General features: G+C 46.3%; 1 protein-coding gene across 4 annotated transcripts in view; it reads right to left on the bottom strand.

Moving 5' to 3' along the window:
* LOC149350937 (retinoblastoma-like protein 2) overlaps positions 1-22,094 on the bottom strand; it is a 66,641-nt gene that overhangs the window by 15,071 nt on the left and 29,476 nt on the right. For 2 of the 4 annotated variants that reach the window (XM_089580098.1, XM_089580096.1), the window contains 5 exons: positions 20,337-20,457; positions 20,176-20,274; positions 19,935-20,070; positions 19,195-19,530; positions 3,422-3,624 (listed from right to left, as the gene is read on the bottom strand). In XM_089580098.1, the coding sequence (XP_089436224.1) occupies positions 3,422-3,624; positions 19,195-19,530; positions 19,935-20,070; positions 20,176-20,274; positions 20,337-20,457 (895 nt within the window). The remainder of the gene's footprint in view (positions 1-3,421; positions 3,625-19,194; positions 19,531-19,934; positions 20,071-20,175; positions 20,275-20,336; positions 20,458-22,094) is intronic. The other 2 variants (XM_089580097.1, XM_089580099.1) reach the window with 2 other exon arrangements.

Raw genomic sequence — 22,094 nt, forward strand, 5'->3', positions numbered from 1 at the left:
GCACCCTGAACTTGCGCTGCAATTTGTCGACGATGTCGAGTCTAGCCGACGATGATCTTACTTGCTATCTGTCTGACAGATGGCACGTGCAGATGACCATCTTGCTGTGTCAGCATTGCAGCGGCAGCCGCCTGTTGGCTGACCTGCAGTCACACGGGCAGTCTAAATGCGGTTGTGCTTAATCGCGGATACCAAACTTATCTGCGGTAATCTCGAATCACGGTTCGCCGTTGTCACAAGACTGGCCATCGTTCTGGGTTGCGGTGCAACGAAGTGACGTGGTGTTCCGGCTAAACTTAATTGTTCTCGTAAATAATAAGCCCTGGGGTATGGGAACGTCAAAAATGAATCCTCCTTGAGGATCGCTAGCGTGTACCGAGTTGCTGGTAGGAGTAATAACTGCGATACAAGCTAGTTTTACGTTCGCAGCCGTGTAGCAGCTGCCGCCGTTGCAGCGCGAGTTACCCGATCTATTTGCACGCCAGCTCCGCTGCTAGGCGTCGCTGAAATCGCTCGTATATATTTCTTTTAATACGAAACAATCAGGTTGTTAGTAAGGCAGCATTACAAGTAGGGCATTCATTATAGCGTTGGTCAGTTCAAAAGCCCTGTCCACTGTGGCTTCGATACGAAACAAGTTAGGCCTAGCGACGACTAGAGATTACAGAGTGCCGTCGTCCGCCGCGCTCGCGGGCGGCATCATTGCGGTAAGCTCGCGGAATCTGGTGCTGCGAGCGTTGTAAATGTGTCACCTAAGTACATCAACGATGCGGCAGGGACTAGGCATTTTTCAGTATAGCGGCGGTAAAATGCGTAGCTTGAGCGCAGCGGAACATTGCTGTTGTACGCTGTTGCTGCGCCATCGCACGAGATCGAAGGCTGCATAAAAGCACCATCACGCAGTACTATACACATTGCCTATTTTGATGCGTTGCTCTCGGAATGTGATTTAGTGCGAAGAAAGTACGTTCTTGAAGCGGGCCAGCTCGTGCGCTTTTCGCACTCTACCTTCTCGGTTAACAACGTAAGCAGAGATCACCGAGCTTGGTTCGCGATAACCGCGGGTAGCACGCCCGTGTGACGAGCGTTGTCTGCCTGCAACTTGTTTGCGTTTTCGGTGCTCAAAAATTTTTTTGTAAAAAATTTACCCCATGTAATGATCGCACCCCTAAATTTGTGTCAATTTTTTGAAAAAAAAAAAAATAAGGTCATTATGCGAGTAAATACGGTATATAGCAGCCACTACACAATGTCACTCATTGCCTATGCTCCCATCCACTGCCATCAGCAGTGGATTGGCACAAAATTTTCTGCCTTGAAAGATCTCTACAGCCCTAGTAATCACAAAAATGGACTCAAAGTGCCAAGTGCAACATGACATTAATTACAAAGCACTTTCAAACCTCATATTTTAGTCTTAATCCAAGAGAGCACAGACTCCTGTGTGATATTATCATTGGCTGGCCATAGTGTTGGTGGTCATGTGAGCTAGGAAATCTGACAGGAAAAGGTGTTTGCTCACATCTGCACTGTGCTGTAATTCAACACAAGGCACATGTTACCAATGAGACAGATGAAAGCAGGTGCCCAGGCCACAGCCGGCATCTAGCCAGTCGTTGCCCTGGCTGTTGCATTGTCACAATACAGCGACGCCAATGGCCGACTCTGCCTCATCAGCTGCATAATGAGGGCCTACGTATACAGTTAAACCTCAATTTAATGAATTCAGCAAATTAGCAATTTACTTCAGGAGACTGAAGTTTCGCTACATTGAAAATCGTCTCCTAGCATGCTATGCTCGGTTTCATACATAACAGGCAATGCAGCAGAGGCTGTGGAAGTAGTGCACCCACAAAACCATAACACTCCCCCAAGTATCATTCGTTCCTCTCAAAAACTTGGTGAGTGCTTGGACAAAAACAAAGAGCAGCAGTATAAAACAAACTGTTAACATTGGTAATCAAGGTCAAAGCTATGAGGCGATCAGTGTTCAGGCCCTCTGGCTATAATTTTTGCTGAGTGTGCACTACTTTTTAGGCGCGGATAGAGTCAGAGCGATTCGCCCTACCGGCCGCATGTCACACTGCCACATGTCATTCTTACTTCTCGAAGTCTCGATAAGCCGCAGGACAAAAATTTGTCAAGAAATGAAACGAAGTGCTGGAGGTTGCCAGTCACGGTACTTAATATCTGTCAAAACGAAAGCTGCATCCTATTCAGCAGCAGTTCAGTGCACTGCCTGCAACGGCTCATGGTGCACTACACCACAGCCCTCAATTTACAGCCGCCCCCTGCACCACCATCTACGATCGACTCAGGTGCAGCCGCGATGCTGCTGTGGCGCAAGACCAGCCGCCAAGGAGGTGTAAAAAAGTTGTGCACATGCACAACTCAGAGCCGTCTTTTTTGCACATGCGTGCAGCGTCTGAGTGGGAAGTGAGGTCAGGTGTGAAGCCCTGGACAGGATTCAAAGCTGATGGGTGTGTCAACAGCACTAACTATTCTAGTTTGTTTAGTGAGCTTCGAGAAGCCATTAATGCGACAAACAAGGTGTGCTGACTGTGTTCAAAGGCAGCACACCACATTCGCGTCATTTTTGGGCAAGGTAACGAGAGCTGCAGGCTGGCCTGGCAGGCTGCGCCAATACTAGCGACGGTTTCGTTCCTACCCCAGATGGCGTGGCAGGCAGCGCGCTTGCCGCTATGATCTAGTTGCATTTATGCCTGGCCATATGCTCCACATCTGCCAGCAAGGTGGCGCCCCCTTTCATGTACGCGCTCCAATGCACACTTCGGCAAAAGCTCCATTCAACCACTCACACCAGAGTACAAGTTTTTCTTAGGTTTGTTTCGAATCAGCAGTGAAATTTTGTTACATTTAAAGTGCAGCAAAATACATGGTGTTTTATGGAAGCGAAGTTTGGAAAAATAACATATGTCCACTATTTCATTACACTAAAGTTTGTACATCTAGGCTTGACTGCATACGCTGCTATGAGGCATCTCATTTACAGAATATGTCATGACCGGAAATCACTGAAATCAGCTAAGCATGCTGTTAATGAATGAATATTTGAATTTTTCACACTTGATCAAAATATGTTGAAGCAAGGTTCAGACTAAAGAATAGTTTAAGGTATATGTGGTACACATTGCATCTAATGCACGATCATGTTTATGACCTCACTTCTTTGAACTAAAAACTACGCAGCTGCCACACTCAAGACTTCCACTATATTTGAAAAAATAGCAACTGAAACATCACAACAGCAATTACATTTGGAAGTCGGCAACTTCCTATGATGCTCCCTTGTTCTTTCACGAACCATACAAAAGGTGGCTTCCAACAAGACCAACAAAACAGCAGAGAGAATACAAAAGTACCCCTCAAAGCACATCTATCATCAGTCACTGCTTCCTACCTTTCGGAAGAAAAGTGCCAGCGAGCCAGAACGCAGCGGTTTTTCTTTGGGGACTTCAGGGACAGGAGCAGGAGCAGGGACAGGGACAGGGGGAGGGGGAGGGGCCGTTGATAGTGTGACTATGTTCGGCCTCGTGCTGTCTGTTGCCGGTGCTGCTTTGCCATCTACAGGCATGTACCTAGTTGTGTAGCTCCCTTGAAGGGCTAGAAAAATAAGCAAGACAAAAATAAAGATGCAGAATTACTCTTTTTCATACTTGCACGGGCGTTTATTCAAAATTGCCTTCATAATTGCATTCTAAGCGAGCAAATAGTGCAGTTAGCCAAGCTCTGACTCAGTCGACACTGAAATACCACTTCCTTTATGCCCTCTGACAGGAATGCATTCTCACACTACTAAGAAGGCTGTAACCGAATCCCATTCACTACCTTAAGCTTGCAAGCACTAACACCACAGAAAGAAGTTGAGCATTCACTAGAAGTGCACCACATTAATCCGAAAACACAATCACAGAGCAAGGAAATGTCATCTAGAGGGGGCATGCAATGTCTGTGCAGCATGATACGCACTGGCTCCACATGCTCAGGCCAACAAATTCACTCTAACGCTAATAATAAAAATCAGGACCGCCAAAAACAGCCGTTACTTTAGTCTTCCATTTTTTCTACGAAATTACAAGTGGCAGTGTATAAGTTCTTTCATTACAGGAGGACAAAGCATTTTTATAGGGTGCCAATTAATATTTTTTGTTTTTTTCAGCCAATCACCAATTTCTTACCAGGTGTGCAATATGTGAAATCTAGCAAAATTAATTTTCTTTTCTACACTATTAAAACTAAGAACAAATATTCTATACCACAATACAATACAATAACATTCTCTCATGAAATTTTCTGATTAATATCTTCTAAGTACATTAAACACCATGTCAAAAATCATTATTCATTCTAAAGCTCCACCCACCTGAAAATTATAAAATTTCTGCATTTAAAAGACACGCAAATTTCTAACCATCACATGACTGACTGAAAATACGAGTACCCTACATCAATATACAGTGTATTTCCATTAATGCACTTTGTAAAGGTTAACTTTCCGACAAGCAACAGTTCAGAGACATTTGTTTAGTTCCCCCATAGGCACAAACACAGAAAAAATCCCTATTAAGCGAACTATTAAACTTACGCACATACTTGACATAAACTCTTGCAGTATATCACAAGAGCAGAATTAATTAAACAGGTTTACATGTACACTCATGGATAAAAGTTTACGGGATGCGTATGCACCAAAAAAAAAAAAAAAGAATATTATTCCTGTAAGGTCAAGCACAGCAGGTAAATCAAAAGCATAGAAGCATGGAAGGATATGCGTGCTGCATCCACTGGAACAAGTAACGGCTGAATTTCGACACAGCAGGAAATTTGGTACTATGCCAGTAACACCTTTCACGTCTTTTAGTAATACTGAGTAGTGCACTGCAAGGGCTCGGGCCAGCCCGGAAGCCCGGGCCCGGCCCAGCCCGCGGGCCGGGCAGGGACATGGATTTATTTTGCCGGGCCTGAAGTTGCGGGCCCGGGCCGGGCTCGGGCTTAAAGCTGCGGGCCCGAGCCAGACTTGGGTCCGTATAGAAACGGCTGGTGTCCGACTTTTCATTCGCTATTGCAGAGTGAAGTGCACAACTGCGGCATTGAAGCAGCGACACGGATGAGCTACGAGTTATAGTACGCACTGAGAAAAAGCTAAGCTTTATTCATTGACTTATTTATTTCCTTATTTCCACGCCACGGTGCAGTAAGAGTAAAATTCAACCGGCCTTAATTGGCCATTGATCATTCGCGTTCCCAAAATATACCATACACTATTAGAAGTGCATTAGGGAAGAACATATTACTTTAGGACGCTTATGGTCTTCAAGCACATAGCATGAAATACTCAAGCATTTCAGCTTTTCGTTTCTGCTGAAAGGTGACCAGTTCGGCTATGAGCTCAACCTGTGAGATCGCGTTCAATAAAAAAATGTCATCCTACTGCTTGCTAGGCAGCTTTAATATTTATACTTCGCGGGCGGCAGAATATAACTGATTAGAATCATGGGTGAACGCAGAGTAGACTAATACGCGTGATGCAGCTCTTTTTATTTGGCTCTCGGAACTTCCGAGTTTATCTTTGCCCACCTACACGATATCACTGTCCAAAAGGGGGCCTGCCGAGAACTACTCTTCATCACTTCCTTCTGGGTTAAAAAGAACCAACTTTCTGGAAGCCAAACTGCGGTTTCAGAACCTTTGTCGGCCAGTTCCTTATTGGTGTAGTAGCAGTCTACTAGCTTGCTCAGAGTGAGCAGTATACCTCAAGCGTTACTGTGAAAAGGGCCGGGCCGGGCCCGGCCTGGGCTTCACTCCGGGATTCACGGGCCGGGCTCACTAGAGCGATAATTTAGCGGGCCCGGGCCGGGCCCGGGCTTGAAGCCGCGGGCCTGGGCCGGGCTCGAGCTTCAGGTCTCGGGCCCGGGCCGGGCTCGGGCCTCAAATTGAGGCCCGTGCAGTGCTCTACTACTGAGTTAGTGCCATCAAGGTCAGGTGAGGATGCAAGTTTATATTAAGGAATTCTTTTAACTTCATGGTATCACTGGCTCAAAAGGTTATGGCAGGCATGATCAGGTGAGCGGATAGTCTGGAATTTTATCATCAGGTTTATTAGTAAGCACAGGTGAAAATGGAATGTCAGGAACTCCCATGTAAGAGAACAGCACTACTCCACTGGTGATACAATGGGTACAAGGTTTCCCTTGCCTGGTACACTGCTTATCTGGATGAAGTGCTTGGAATAAGTGTCTCTGACCTCATCTTGAGTACATGAATACTTTACCCCATGGCACTTTTTGGCCAAGCTGCCTGCCCTTGAGCCAAAAATTCATGGTCGTCATAAGTCGTCAGCTTGTTGGGACAAACGAGCAGAGTTAAGTGCAAAGCAAGGCATGCATTTGCATTGACATTTTTTCCACACAACCAATACTTCAGGCACTCCTGTTAAGCTTAGATTCTGATATGCCGGAAAGATTTACAATGTCCAGTGAAGTTTATCTTCAACGGAGTCTATTGTATTTAAAAGCTGAAGGATTGCGTGAACATTCGAACGTTTTAAATATCAAAGCAAATAGCAATACTCGGAAACCTTGAACATTCTCAAAGTATTTCAATGCTCGAGAATTCAGGAAAATACACCTTTATTAAGGACAACGAAAGAAATCAAACGAACACAATCAGTCACCGATGATTCCGATTCTACAGGGATCGCTCAAACATCTGAAAAACTCCCTTCAACTCCAAATTCCCAAACTGCTGGAAGAAACAGTTGATGATCTTGTGGATGCTCTAACCACTTCCATGCCACTCTGGATGCCAGCATACGCCGTACACACAGACAAGAGTACGGTGGCCACGTCCGCAAACTCGGCCTCTGATGGCTGCACTGCTCCGCACCTTACCTACGAGCACACGTGATGGTTCAAGCACAGAAGCAAAAGCAAATGCGCCTCTGTGGGAACCATGCTGAATCCACCGCAGGGAGGACCAGAAATGGAAAGACAAAGATGACGAAAAAGATAAGAATGCAGAACTACCAGCGTGCCTGAGGCGAGCCCTCCGTCGTTGCTGGAAACAAAGCTGGCAATACATCTTTGTTTACACCCTTCAAAAGCTCATATTTAATGAGAGGGCATGTACACATCTTCTCATGCCTTCATTAGAATAGCACACCAAGCAACATTTGAAGCCTATACAGTGAAAGCTCGTTAATTCGACCCCCGTTAATTCGGAAAATCGGATAATTCGACGCACATGCGAGGTCCCTACAATTGTACATAGGAGTCTATGGGGCAAAACTCTCGTTAATTCGAACAAATTTTGCCGTGCGTCGGTTAATTCGACTCCACTCCGCAGCCCGCCAAGCCGGTGCGCCGAGAGCAAAAAGAAAAAAACAGCCACGAGCGGCGCTACTGTACGGCTGATAGGCCATCCGTATGGTCATCATCATCAGCAGCCTGAGAGTGCATGAAATCCTGTGCATGAAATCAGAAGTACAGTCAAGGCTAGAGGTCAGACAAAGAAGTGTAGGAAGGCTAGCCTTGGGAGCCCATGGGGAACACTCCGAATGAGGGAGTCCAGGGAGATATACGTTGGGCGTCGTTCGAGGTTCGGGAGGCAATCAGCAAACTGCAATATGATCAGAGACTAACCCAAATGGAGGAAACAAGGTGGGCAACAAAGGTGTACAAGTATCTGTACATGAAAAGTATTAACACAAAATGGACTAATAGAACCCGAAAGCTAAGAACGAAGTATTTACGGGTGAGGGATGGGACGCAACAAAATACTAACGTGAAAGCGGAGGTAAAGGAGACGGAAAGAAAGATGTGGAAAGAAAGAATGCAGGAAAAATCGGCGCTAGGCAGGCATATATAGGACACGAAAACAGGACATCAAAAAAGAGCGATTATTCGATAATTTGCGGGGCAGTTCACTGCTTTTGAGGCTAGGACAGGGACTCTGAGAACAAAACGTATAGGTCCAAATTTGGATATTTTGTGCTCTGCTTGTACAACGGAGACCATACACGGAGACTTGTGCTTGGAGACCATAGAGCACTTGGTTCTGAGGTGCGCAGAACTCCACCCAGCCCTCCCAGAGGGGGCAGCAACAGCCATAGAGATAGCGCTGGGATTTACTGGGGAGGACGGGCGAGTGGATGCGAAAAGTGTGACATTGACGAAGGGGAGGTTGGAGGATTGCTGGCGGAAATCAAGGGAGGGGCGAATTTGGAGGGGAAAAGGATAGCCAGACTAGACATTGTAAGAGCGAAAGGGAAAGAAAGGGAAAAGAAAAATAAATTAACAATGGGGGAAGTATAGGCTAGGTGGCGAAAGCTACCGCCCCGGTACAAAGGGTAAAGCCATTATCATCCATCCAGAGGGCAAGGGAAGCGAGGCGGCTGGCGTCTTTTTTTTTTGTGCTTTGTTGTGTCGCAGCAGTCGTGTTGGTGTAGTCCGCTTAACCCTATCGACAGCAAGTCTCGTTTTGGCGTGTGTTGTCGTTTCCACGTGTTCTTGCCGATACGATCCCGGTTATTTAACCATAAAGTGGCGCCTTTTTTTTGGCAATAGCGCGCTTTGTCAGCGTATTTGCTGGGCTGCTGCTTGTTGCTGTTTTGTTGCGACTGAGAGAAGGGTGAAAGGAAATTGCACGGGCCTGCCTACTGGCTCAGCCGAGCCACCACCCATCACCGCTGCCACGTGCAGATAGAGGAGAGTTAAAAGATCAGAGGAAAGATAAAGAGAAAAGATAAGACGTGCCTGGCAGCAACAACCGCGTTCGGCAGACGCTGGCTGAAAAAACAGATAAGCGGCCGAAGCAGCGCTCGCTTCACCTCCTCCCCACGCTGCTTTCGAGTGGGTAGCGCGCAGTGCCTGCGCGCCACAGTGCCTGCGCGCCTCGCCTTTGCGTCCTGTCAGCTGACCGAGGATGAAATAATTGAAGTGACAGGCGCTGACAACGACGATTCGTCGGAAGGTGACGATTGTGAGCAGTTGTCCCAAATGCCGAAGTGCACAGTGAAAGAAGCCGCAGAAGCCTTGTCCATGCGGAAGGACTTCTGTGAACAAATCACTGAGGGTGCGTGTGCCGCGGAGCACCTGGCAGCTGTTAGAGCTATCGTAGTCGCTCAAATTCGCTCGAAAAAGCAGACGACGATAACAGATTTCTTTGCCAAATAAAGGTACGTCCTGTTGCGGCAAACATTGTTTTTTGTTGTTCATTCGATAATTCGACATTCGGATAATTCGACAATTTTTCGCGGTCCCGTCAGTGTCGAATTAACGAGCTTTTACTGTACCATGTCCTCTGATTGGTCTAGGTCAGCGCTGCGCATGCCACTTCCAGCGCATGTGTAGTACCTTCGCGGACATCTTTTAATATTCGCGTAGCGGAAGACGTTCAGCCGTGGTATGAACATGCATTGTTTTAGAATGCGCTATGTTTTAATGAGAAAACACAGAACACGGACACAAGAAACAACAAATCCACACATTGAAGCACACAGGACAAAGCACTTAATCCTGTGAACCTGTTTTTTCCTATGTCAATGTCATGCGCTTTCTTGTGAAAACATAGCATGTTCTGAAACAACACTAGGCTCATGAGCATAAGAGTTCATCTCCGTCGTTAACATAACCTTAATGCCAAATACGTAACTTATTGGAGTCCAGAAATGACTTACAGAAGCCTAGTCACCAGAAGCTCAACAAACAAAACATACTGATAATCAACTATCTCAACGGACTCAAACTGCTTTGCCAACCACTATGCCAACCTTTATAAATAAAGCTGGTAGTGCTAGCTGCATTTTCTAGTAAACGTGGGCCCTGCGGAAAATGAAAAGAAAATGAGAGGAACTAGACTGCAGCCACGGTGCCCACACACACATCATAAAGACCAAAGTAACAACAGAACACGTTTTAACTTACGGGGTAGAGCTTCAGCAACCATCAACCTTAGGTAAGCAGCAACAGCATCAAGTGGCCCAATGGACATAAACCACCTCATGTTACCCCTAGTAGTATAGGGTGGTTGCAATGTCATTACATTGCAACTACATTTTTTTCACCTAACTGCCAAATCTAACTGAAGCATGACATTCATTTAACAATAAAGTACCTACCTTTACAAACTAAGCAAGCATTAACTCTGTCTTAAAAATATCCAACCAGACTTGCTATCTCCGAGTTACCTCAGAAACCTATGGCTCTGTTCGAACTTTACTTTGCTATCTGCTAGAGGGGACCCCCACTACGCATGTGTGGGTCATTGTTCGGTTTTACGGTGAGAGCTGTTTACAGCACAATCCCGTCGTCATCATTCCTCACTGCACCTGTCATGCCAGTGAATGATGGACTATTGTCAGACAAGGCAGGCATCTGGCATGATAGGTACAGCGAGGGAAATGCGCAAGGAAAAGAGTGGGCATCATGCTTGGGATGCTGCACATAAGCAGAAGGCCAGAGCCCGCAAATGTGCAGTGGGTAAAATAGAGGACGAGTGCGCTCAGAACACAAATGCACTGCACAACAATAACCCGAGATCCAAGTGCACGTGCGGCCCGCCACTGAGGCAAAACGATGCTGGATTGGTTGGTGCCAGATTGTGGCCACACACTATGTCTGGTTACTCTGCCTGGCTACTCCAACACTCTGAGCAAAAGGCATCCAAAAGAGGTCATCCAAAGCACTAATGCAAGAGGAGCAGCACTAACATGCCATCCTGCACCCCTACCCAGAGTTACTGAACATTCCAACTGGCATCGGCAATTCACACCACCCAAGCTGTTGCTTGGGTATTGAAATTGCTGAATTGCTGAAATTCGCACTACAACAAGAGCAATTTTTCAATCAACATCTAGATGGGAAATGGGGTGGTGTGCATAGTCAGACAGTCAGGATCACATTAATTAGCACATACCATTTCCCCTTCCACCTAGAAAATTAATTTTCGGAAAGTGTTGCAATGGTACATGAAGCTTTCACAGAAAGCATAAACATAAACAGTATTCTGGTATTACCAGTACAAGGATGGCTGCAATAATGCATGTTACTTTATTCAATGCCACCCCAAAGCCAATACAGCAGATGAAAAAAATAGTGGCAACTAATGCATGCGCAGTGGGGGCCCCCTCAACTAATAACCAAACAAGGAGCAAGCCGTTAAATTTAATCATACTTTCCAGAGAGACCTCATACACTTTGGACATGATTTAAAAATTATGCTCGAGATTGCCAGTGATATGAAAAAGGCCAGTGCAAGTTTCAGTCAACATATGCTTAAAAATAAAACCAGTCTTAAAACTGCAATGATTGGCATGCATCTTATTTTATCTTTGGTATAATTAAACTCAAACACAGCTGCAATACAAGGGCACCAGTGATAACTTTGCTTAATTTGCTCAAGCATATAACAGACATCTGCTACAATGATACATCCTCACAAAAGACTGAACCACAGTTTTGGTCCAAAGACTGTACTCGAGAGAAACAGTGGCACTTAATCATATGATTTTACAGTGAAAGAGCCACACATGGTTCAATTACGTGCTGAAGTCACCCAAGGCACAGCCCATAGGCAAGAAATGTGATTTGATGTGTTGTGTTGCCACACACTAATGAGCAAAAAGCAGACCACTGAAATGGACAAATACAATTTAGCAATATAAAAAAGCAAGCCTGATCAAATTACAAGCAAGGCAGCAATTAACATCTGTTTTCAATTTCAATCCACACTTAAAGGATAACAGTATTCAGAATCACGGATTTTGCCTATTAGACAGAATGCAGAAAAAAGTTATTAACTGAATGAAACCAATAAAAAAAGAGTACCCATTCCAAATTACAGTTCGTCACGATGCAATAGCTCTACAAAGATTCCTCGAGTACACATACAAAACAGCTTTGGTAATTTATTGTTTACAACTATCAAAGAATGGAATACGGTAAAGAAAGAAGCTGGTCAACGTTTCAGACTAAGAATTGTTCTTTCCAGGCTGGTGAAAGCAACCGTGGACATTTTCTTCATATATATTAACTTACCGTATTTACTCGCGTAATGAACCCACTCGCGTAATGAACCCACCCCCCACTTTCTTAGACAAGAAATGAATTTTTTTTTTTTCCGTCGCCGAAATAACGCGCACCCGCCCTGGGGGTCCATGCGTCGTGTGTGTGCATCTTCGAGTTATCTTGGCGGAAATGACCGGCGCTGTCGACGACCATAAAATTGTCAGATCGCACCGTGATAAGCATCTTTTGAAGCGAATGATGCTGAGCACCGGCGACACGAACAACGCGGGCATCGACTGCGTGCTTCGTTGGCGGATGCGCAAAAGGGATTTACTGGAGCATCGTCATTGAAATGGGGTGACGCAGCTTCCATTACGCTATTCTATTTACGCTATTATTTTTTCTTTGTATTTCAAGACCCAGTTTGTCAAACTTTTCTAATTCATCGTTTTCTTATAGCGATGATGATGATCGTGCACGTTGCCGAGTGGCTTCCATGAAATCGAAAACGAAACCTCTGCTTATAGCGCCATGCCTGCGCGGCGGCGGCAGTGCAAAGTAAAGACAAACGCACTTCAACGGCGCTGGTCGCCATTTCGCTAGCACTTCGCTTTGTTGCTGTTGGAGTTGAGTGCGCGCTACGGCCTTGGCGTTATTTCGTGCGTGCTGTGCGTTGTGTGATGGGGCGTTACGCTAGTTACACGGCAGCTTTCAAACTCAAGGTTGTGGAGCATGCCTTAGAGCATGGAAACCGTGCGGCTGGACGGCATTTCAGTGTGGACCCCGTGCGTGTGCGCTACTGGAGGAACCAGCAGGACGAACTGAGAGCGACGAAGAAAGATCGCCGCGCCTTTCGAGGGCCGAAGCAGGGCAAGTTTCCTCGCGTGGAAGAAGAAGTCTTGAATTATGTCAAGAGGCTCCGCAATGAAGGATGTGCCGTGTCCCATGAGCTCATACAGAATCACGTGCGGGCCACTGCAAGAGGCCATGGCATTCCCGCAAATGAATTTAAGGCCAGTTTTGGCTGGACGACGCGTTTCATGCGACGGAACGGGCTGTGCCTCAGAAGGCGCACAACGTTATGCCAACGGCTGCCGGCGGATTGCGACGACAAAGTGCGTGATTTCCACCGCTTTGTTATTCGTGTCCGTGAGGAGAAAAAGTTTCTGCTCTCGCAGATCGGGAACGCGGACCAGACGCCTATATGCTTCGACATGCCGAGAAACAGCACGGTCGATACCAAAGGTTCTAAAAGTGTGCTGGTGAAGACGACGGGCGCTGAGAAGCAGCGGTGTACAGTGATGTTGGCGATAACAGCGGACGGCAGGAAGCTGCCTCCGTTCGTTATCTTCAAGAGAAAAACTCTGCCAAAGGGAGCTCTTCCGGCTGGTATCCACGTTCGCGCACATGAGAAGGGGTGGATGTCGGCTGATCTTATGTCCGACTGGCTGAAAACAGTCTGGGGACGGCGGCCCGGAGCACTTCTTCTGCCATCGCTGCTCGTTCTCGACAGCTTCCGCGGTCATCTCGAAAAAAATGTCCGCCGCCGAATGACCGAGTTGCGCACGGACCTCGCTGTCATCCCAGGTGGCCTTACATCACTGCTGCAGCCCCTTGATGTGTCAGTGAATAAGCCCTTCAAGGACAACGTGCGGCGGCTCTATGCTGAGTGGATGGCCGCAGGGAACCACGACCTTACTCCCGCAGGCAAGATCAGGAGGCCCACCATCGACATGCTGTGCCGATGGGTCCTAGAAGCGTGGAGCATGATATCCACTGAGGTCATCATCCACAGCTTCAAAAAGACCGGCATCTCCAACAGCCTTGACGGCACTGAAGACGACGCACTGTGGGCCGACGCCGATGCTGACGATGTGGCAAGCGACATTAGTCGAAGTGACTCAGATAGCGAGACCGAGTGAGGTCTTAAGTAGCCGGAGGCTTGTGAATAAAAATGTATTTTTATTCACATTCATCGCGTACGTGTTTGTACTATAAAGGTAAGGTTGTGACCGCGATTTTCCTCAATGTGACATGAAATTTCGACCTTCTCAAAAATTTCGAAAAATTTTTTCCCGCGTAATGAACCCACCCCCTAAATTTATGTCAATCTATGTGGAAAAAAGGTGGGTTCATTACGCGAGTAAATACGGTAAGACTTTTTCCTCTTGCGGTTCTCCTATTTGCAGTACAATCTGTGCTCACTTTTACATGTCACAAAGAAGTGTGTGTGTAATTGCCTCTCCTCTGTTTCGAGCTGACTACAGCTTCCACTGCTGCTTTTCTCCGCGTGAGTTTCGCTAATCAAGCACAACGGGGCGAGCACAAAAAAAAGAGAAGCTAGCACAAGACACAAGGAGATGGGTACTCTGGGTACCCCCAATAGCTGCACAACAGCGCAATTAAGAGGAGCAGTCAGAGGTCCCACAAACAGGTCTCACAAGTGATCTCACAAATACTTGTAGAAAGTCGACACAGCTTCAATGAGTTTGGCAAAGCTTCAATGCATTGTTTCTTTTTTGTTTTGTTTTTTATGTAATGGCCTTGTGTGTTAGAAAATGTTTATTGTGCAATTCAACTTTCTTTTTGTGAATTGGAAGTGTTCAAAATATTCACTTCGAAATTATTCAAAATAAATTACTATTCGCTTCAAATTCGTGTCGAACCAGACAACCACTATTATGATATTTTAGCAGGTTGCCGTGCCGTTCATACAGCATTTTCTCCAAAAATCAAGTCAGAGAAGCTGCAAGAAATTAATTTTAGGACCACCTGCCATGTAATTCTGTCTGCATGCTGAGTTAAAAATAGCAAATACAGCTAAAATTTCTTTGAAAGCATGAACTCAAAGCATAACCTAAATTCACCTGCAGAACTTAAAAACAATGCTACTACTGGAACTTAAAGGTGCCAATTAGCTTATCTATAGATATGGTGACAATAGATAAGATGAACAGAGACTGTTTCTTGACTACTTGCCCTCCTACCCCCACAATGCCAATGCCATAATCATTACTTGTGCAACATGCATCCATGAGCGCCATATACTGTATTTCCCATATACTGCCAGCGCCATGATCATTAGTCACGCAGTACGCACCTGCAAGCACCAAGCAGTGCCCCACATAACCAAAACTGTGACTGCCAGTTGTGAATTACACACCCGTGAGACGAGCACTGAGCAGTAGCAAGCTCCCTTCCCACACATCGCTACTGCTGCAATCAGTAGCTAATACGCAGCAGAGAGCATTAAGAAGTGGAAGCATTCTTACTGTTGTGCCAGCCCAAACGAATGCATACATGCTGAAGGGTCCAACTTCGCAGACACTCACAATGTTCGAGGAGACAGATCAGCCAAGCATTACAGCTTACAGGATAAAGTTATCGTGCTTCAACATGCGAAATTCGTTGTCTAGAAATTAATGAAATTCGCATGTTGAAGCACGGGAACTTTATCCTGTAAGCTGTAATGCTTGGCTGATCTGCGATTGCTATTGCTCATCCCTTCGCCATTTGTAACAAATGGCAGTAGACTTATTTTGTCTGATGTGCATGATTCCCGAGCCATTAAGAAGTGCAAAAAAGCCCTAGACTTTACTATGTAAACGTGCAATAGCTTTTGAAAGTTATTGTTTTCAAAACCATTTTCATGTGAATATGCAAGCTGGAGTTTTAACTTTTATTTCCATGAGTACTGGGCATCTAAAAAAGTTACAACCGCAATAGCTTTATTGCACATGCACAAAACAGGGCCTTGTGAACATGCAGACTTAGAAAACTTGCCCACTTTCTACTTTACTATTTGAGGTTTAATTGTAATTACTCAGCATCTATGACAGCAGTTTGAGATAAAAATGCAGTTCTGAAATTAGCACAAAACTTTACATATCAGTGCCACATTTGGTCACATCCAGTGCATAAATAACAAAAACAGTTTTACTTGTCTTCTCCCCTGTAAGAGGACTTTGAAAATATTTTTCTACTGTCTGATGAATTACAGTGGACTCCTCTTAAACGGAACTCGAAGGGGATTGAAAAAGTGTTCCATTTATCAGAAGTTTCATTTAAGCAAAGTACACATTTTTCACAAAGCAAAACTTTAATTAATCTGCACCAGCCCTTACTGATGTGGGCGCAAAGAAAAAAAAGAACCAATGGTGGTTTGCTTCACATTTTGGAGCTGTTTTTTCACTAAGTGACTGTGCATGCTTGAAAGGCTGCGAAGAAAGTCTGTACAGCCTTCACGCTCGAAGTAGTGCTGCAAAAGTGCCACTGCATCTCTAGCAGCACTGTCTGGCACTGCGCTGGGCACAGAGTCCTCGCACTCATCACTGGAGGAGGATTGGTCCTCGGCTTGCACCTCGGCGATCATCTCCTCGAGACTTTCCTCCCGACATGTGCTCAAATTTTCATCGACTGCCTCGTAGTCCTGTCGCGAGAAAGAGGCAGATGGCACCACTTGGCTGAATATGGTGTCAGCCTCATCTTCAGTATTGGCAGCACTTGCCTCATCTTGTGGAACTGGTTCCTGTGCTTCAAAACCTGCATGGTGGAAGCACCTCTGCACAGTTGTTTCTTTCACTTGTTCCCAGGCGTGCGCCAAAATGTGTATGGCCGACAACAAGTCGATGGCATAATCCTTCCCGCTGTCGGCACAAAGCAGCATGCGGTGGAGCAGCTGGCGGCGGTAGAGTACCTTGAGGTTTTGGATTACTCCTTGATCCATTGGCTGGATTACAGCCGTCGCATTGGCAGGCAGAAATTCGAGCCTGATGGACTTCAGTCCTTCCACCTGACCGTGGGCAGGGCAATTATCCAAGATGAAAACAACCTTCCTGCCCTGCTTGGTGAACTTCGCGTCCTCCTCTCGCAGCCAGTTTTCAAAGATTGCCATCGTCATCCACGCTCTTCCATTCGCGTTGTACATCACAGGCAGACCTCGAATGCCCTTGAAGCAGCGTGGGTGCCTCGACTTGCCGATCACCAGCAGCTTTAACTTTTCACTACCAGCCATGTTCGCGCCCACCAGTACGGTAATGCGCTCCTTACTGCGCTTCCCACCTGTGCAGGCTTCGCCTTTGTAGGCGAGAGTCTTCGATGGAAGCGCCTTATAAAAAAGTCCCATCTCATCGACGTTAAAGATGTCTCGCTGCTCATAACTGCTTAAAATATCCTGCAGTCGCCCCTGTTGCCAGTCGGTGCAGACATCTCTGTTCACTGCAGCGCTCTCACCTGAGATGGTCTTGAAGATGAGGCCGTGGCGCTTTTTGAATCTGCTCAGCCATCCATCACTCACGCTGAAATTTTCAACGCCCATTTGCAGGGCTATGTCCCGCGCTTTCTGTTCTAAAATGGGACCGCTTATCGGGAAGTTAGCACTCCGCGCACGCTTAAACCAGAGAAAAAGAACTTTTTCTAGCTCTTCATGCGGCGTTGTCCTCATCCGCATTCGGTTTGAGGCGAAGGTCCCACTTTTGACAGCCCCTTGAATCGTGGCCTTGTTCTTCAAGATCCGCGACAGCGTCGACTTCGGAATATCAAACTTCTTCGCTACCTCTGTCTGAGATAGACCACTTCGCTCAAGCTCTTGCAAAACTTGCAATTTTTTCTCAAGCGAGAGTGCTTTGTGCGGCCGTTTCTTCACGCTTTCCATTATGCTGAGACGCCGATCGCGCGTAGGCCTAACGCAGAGCTACAGCAACAAAATCGAAGCGCTCACAAATGACTACTGGATTGGCTTGTCCCGGCTAGTGTTGGCTGCAAACGATTTGTTCATGGTTGTGAGACTACCGTTCCATGCCAGAGTACAAATATGCCTTCGCGGATTCCGAATGTTTAGCTTTTGTGCCGTTTAACCGAGGATAACAAGGAAGTAGTGTTTCAATTAACCGAACAATTTTTCTACTGCAGACATAGGAAACCAACCAAATAACCCCACTTAATTCCGTTTATCCGTAAGTTTCATTTAAGCGAGTTTCGTTTATTGGGCGTCCACTGTATGATGAAGCTTTTTTTTTTTTTGCACACTAGCAATGCTTTTAGAATTAAGTACACAAAATGTTAGCATTACATCCAAAGAACTGATTTCCTACGAATTTTTCTGTTCTACACCTTGTGGAAAGCCTGCGGACTTAGACAAAACTCAGCAAAGCCTCCGACAAATAAGCACAAGCAGTCTCCCTTGCAGCTGCAGTCGCTGCCACGCCACTGCTGCTTCATGTTTCATGCCTGCAGTTCACCCCTTTCCTTACCCTCCTTCACTCAACTCCTTCAGTGCCTTCCCGTTCTCAATGGCCCAAGCCACCTTCTTTCTGTTATCATTGCCACCCCCTCCTTTGCCCATGAGCACCATGAGACCCCAAGGTCACAAAAAAGTTGGCTTCTTGTAACAATTCGCAAGGCTGGTGATGATGGTCGCTGTATTTATCTTCAGCAGCAAGAAAATAAACAAAGTCGTGTTATACTCGTATTCCGATTTTCAAATATAGCTTCAGATGTGTTCCGAAACTGATAAACTAAGGAAAAAAACTCGCATTATATTCACGTAAATAAGGTAACACTTAGAGAACAACAATAAATTGACAAATCAGGTGGGTAATGAAGAATAGATGGTGTTCTGTCAGCCGTTATATTAGCATTTAATTTTGCCACGACCACCTTTGCACAAGAAAAAAAAAAAAGGAATGAGGGTGAAGCAGCAACGCATCATTCTGCACAGACTTCAGCACTTGCTGGACTACACAAAGCACAACTTGCACAGTGGGGGGAGAAACAGCATGCAACACAAAGCACAGCAAACAGACCTTTTTTGTAAGCATGCACCTAACCTGTCTTTTACAGAATGGTCAAGTGTGGTTAGTAGCACCATAACTTGCACTGTTTTTCTACTTTCGGGTAAAGGCAGCACTGTGAGGAGAAACACTGCAACTGCATGCTACACCTAGGCATCCACTCCTGTTTCGTAGCAAGCAGTCAGATGCACGGCCTGAATGGCAACCCACCCAACCTCTGAATGGTGCCACTCAGGCCAAGCCATGCAGTGTCCCCCACCACACCCAGTGCTGCAAGATGGTAATGGCAGCGAGCCACACACAGAATGTGCACCGACTACAGGATGCATATGGGGGTTAGGCGAGACAAAAGCTTATGAGAAATACGAGGCACTCACGCTGCACCGTGATGGACACGGTGCGCGTCTGGCCCATGGTGCCCGACTCCGCCCGGGAACTCTGCTGTAAGGAGGCACTAGCACCAACTCCTGTGCTGTTGGGTGCAAATAGCCTGCGGCGCACTGCACTGCCTGGGGACTGGAACCGCTCCGCCACCGACACCGGTGAAAGTGCCACGTCTGCATCAAAGGCCGCCATGTCAAAGCCACACAGACAAGGTGCAGCCACACACTGTGCCCATCCGGCGCCGATGCTGAACCGTCCACCAGGGTCAGAAGGCTGGCAGATGGCTCCCTCACAAAGCTCAGACGGCAGTGTCACATCAGCCATGCATGCTTCACACAAAAAAGTGCACAGAAAGAACCCTCAGTGAGCACCGATAGAGAATCCATTTCTACATTCCCTCAGCCAAACAAAAGTATGCAATAGCAGGAAGAGTTGCACATTATAAATATGCATGCTACACCACATTCACATAGTACAACAGAAACTAAAACAAGTTTCCTGTCAGTAGGCGCATAATATCAGGGCACCACTTTTCTTGGATTATAAATACAAACCAAACACTAGAATGTCTACAAGCGATACATCACAATGCATTGTTCACAACAAGGACTGTTCCACAGTGTCAAAGCAGAAAGTCTTCTTTTGGGCCACTCCTGACAGGCAGCAGCTAACATGCATGTTCACAATGCAACACAGAGTTTGAAGTCTACAAAACCAGCCTGCAAATATTTACCCTTCCTGCTCGACTGAGAAGCATCCTGGTCCCCTTTCAGACCCCTCAAGGGAAAGTGGGCAACAGGAGACTGTGCTTCACTGACATCGCTACTGTCAGATTCCTGGAACGTCTCGATCTGCCGCTGGAGTAATACCTGAGTGATCAACACAAATCAAGTCAGTTCACAGCTCCCAAGCTCTCAAAAGGCCATGCCAAATAGCAACAGACAGCATATAGAGCAATAAAGCACATTACAAACCTCTTTGCATGCAGGTACAGATTGTTCAGAATGCTCAATAGCATCCCAGAGAGGCGAGTCATCTTTCCAAGCAAGACACTCCAGGATTTGCTCCTCAATCTGCATAACAAAACCACGGTAAGTTTCGAGCAGAAAGATTTGCACTGAAAAATTCAACTTACATAGTTGAGGTGCTTCACCACTTCTCGCCACAAGCCCTCCTCAGCACGGACCAAAGGCTCAATGATCTTGTAGAAGTTGTAAGGCATCAAATTGAAGACTTCCAAGATCCAAGGAAACTCTCTGCATGACCAAGTATGTTCCAAGTGAAAATGCACCCAGTCACAGCAAACATCAGCCTGAACTGAAATGTTATTGCAAATGCCTTGCCAGACAAGCAGTACCAACTCATAGCCTGAGCTTTATCATTTTTTTTTTCACTACTGCTTCCGACAGTTATAGTGCACTAATTAGCACTAAGACACAACTGCAGCCCCTGAACAAGACACAAGTATAAGACGCCTCAGGCATGGTTTTAGCTTTGTCTGAACACTTTCTATATCTGCCAGCAAACGATGACCAAAGACCAAAGACGCAAGTATGTGGAATCATTCAATTTGTAGTAAGCACAAACTCTACCATGCAAGTATCAATTTATTTTATTCACTTCATTCGATTAGTTTATTCCAAAGCATTAGGATAATAAAAATAAGCTTAGACAGTTAAAACTATCGGAACTGCACAGATGTGCAGCAGTGGTTTACTTAAAGGGACAGTGAGGAGAGCTCTATTAATATTTTTTTTATAGCAAAATCTGATAGTTCGGCATTTCATGGCTTTGTTGCCACTTGGCCGGCAGCGAAAGATGCATTTATTCCTAAGAAATTCGGATTCGAAGTTGAAAAAGTTTTTCCCGCCACTGATTCAAACTTGGGACTCTCTTATGACGACACAGGACTAAGTGACGTGAAACATGACGTGCACATGACGTAACGCAGACTCCGTGATTTCTGGTGGCTAGCAGTGCGGCCTAGCAGCAGCCGAAATGAAAGCTACCACCGGCCGCACGCTGAAGGCATCTATCGGCTATTGCGGCCGTCGCTACCGTCGCTTCGTTTACGTTTGCACCGGCGTTTTGCCAGCGTTACGATGGATCCCGTTCTCGAAATCATCAACAAAGTTCTCGCAAATAGACACCTTTAGCATACCGTGTACCTTGTTACCGTTAGCGGAGTACCGGGAGCCCGCCTGCCGCCGGTGAGCAGGCGCTGATTGGTCCCGATGCTGCAGGCGTGCGCGTAGCTGCCGGGTACGTGGCGCCATCTGGCGACGTCAAGGAGATTTGCGCATGCATTGGCTGCGCGCGGGCTCCTGGAACTCAGGTACCGGTAATGGGAACACGGTACACGGTATGCTAAAAGTGTCTAATAACTTCAGCCTGCACTTCAGCGACCTCAGCCCCACACAGCGTCAAGTAGTTGGAAGTTGACTGGCACAACCGGGAACATTTCGCCCGGCGAGTGTACGAAGACTTAAAGGTGCACTGAAGAGGAATCTGAACTTGTCTTTTTGCCGCGGGAACTCGATCTACACGTTCCTAGCATTCTTAGAAACTGCGACTTATTGCCCTGCATGGCCGATTTCCCAAATTAAATTGAATTAACGGCCGGCTCCCGCCCTTTTTTTTTAATTCTGCCTCGTACGGTGGGCGGAGTCGACCAACGTGTGGAGTGCCTTTCACCCAGTCCCGTGGCGGCTTGCCGCTCTGCCATCGGCGGAGTAATACGTAGTAGTCCGTAGTAGCAAATAGACCGCGCGTATTTTTATTTCTGCGGGCTTATTTTGCGGCTATATTATCTGCGAATGAAACTATTTATTCATGGAAACCTAGAAAACAAAATAAGCGAAAGCAAAGCCTCCACGGAGCTGGCTGAAAGGAA

This window comes from Amblyomma mixtum, chromosome 3, assembly GCF_055824585.1.
Source record: "Amblyomma mixtum isolate Tamu chromosome 3, ASM5582458v1, whole genome shotgun sequence".
Lineage (NCBI taxonomy): Eukaryota > Metazoa > Arthropoda > Arachnida > Ixodida > Ixodidae > Amblyomma > Amblyomma mixtum.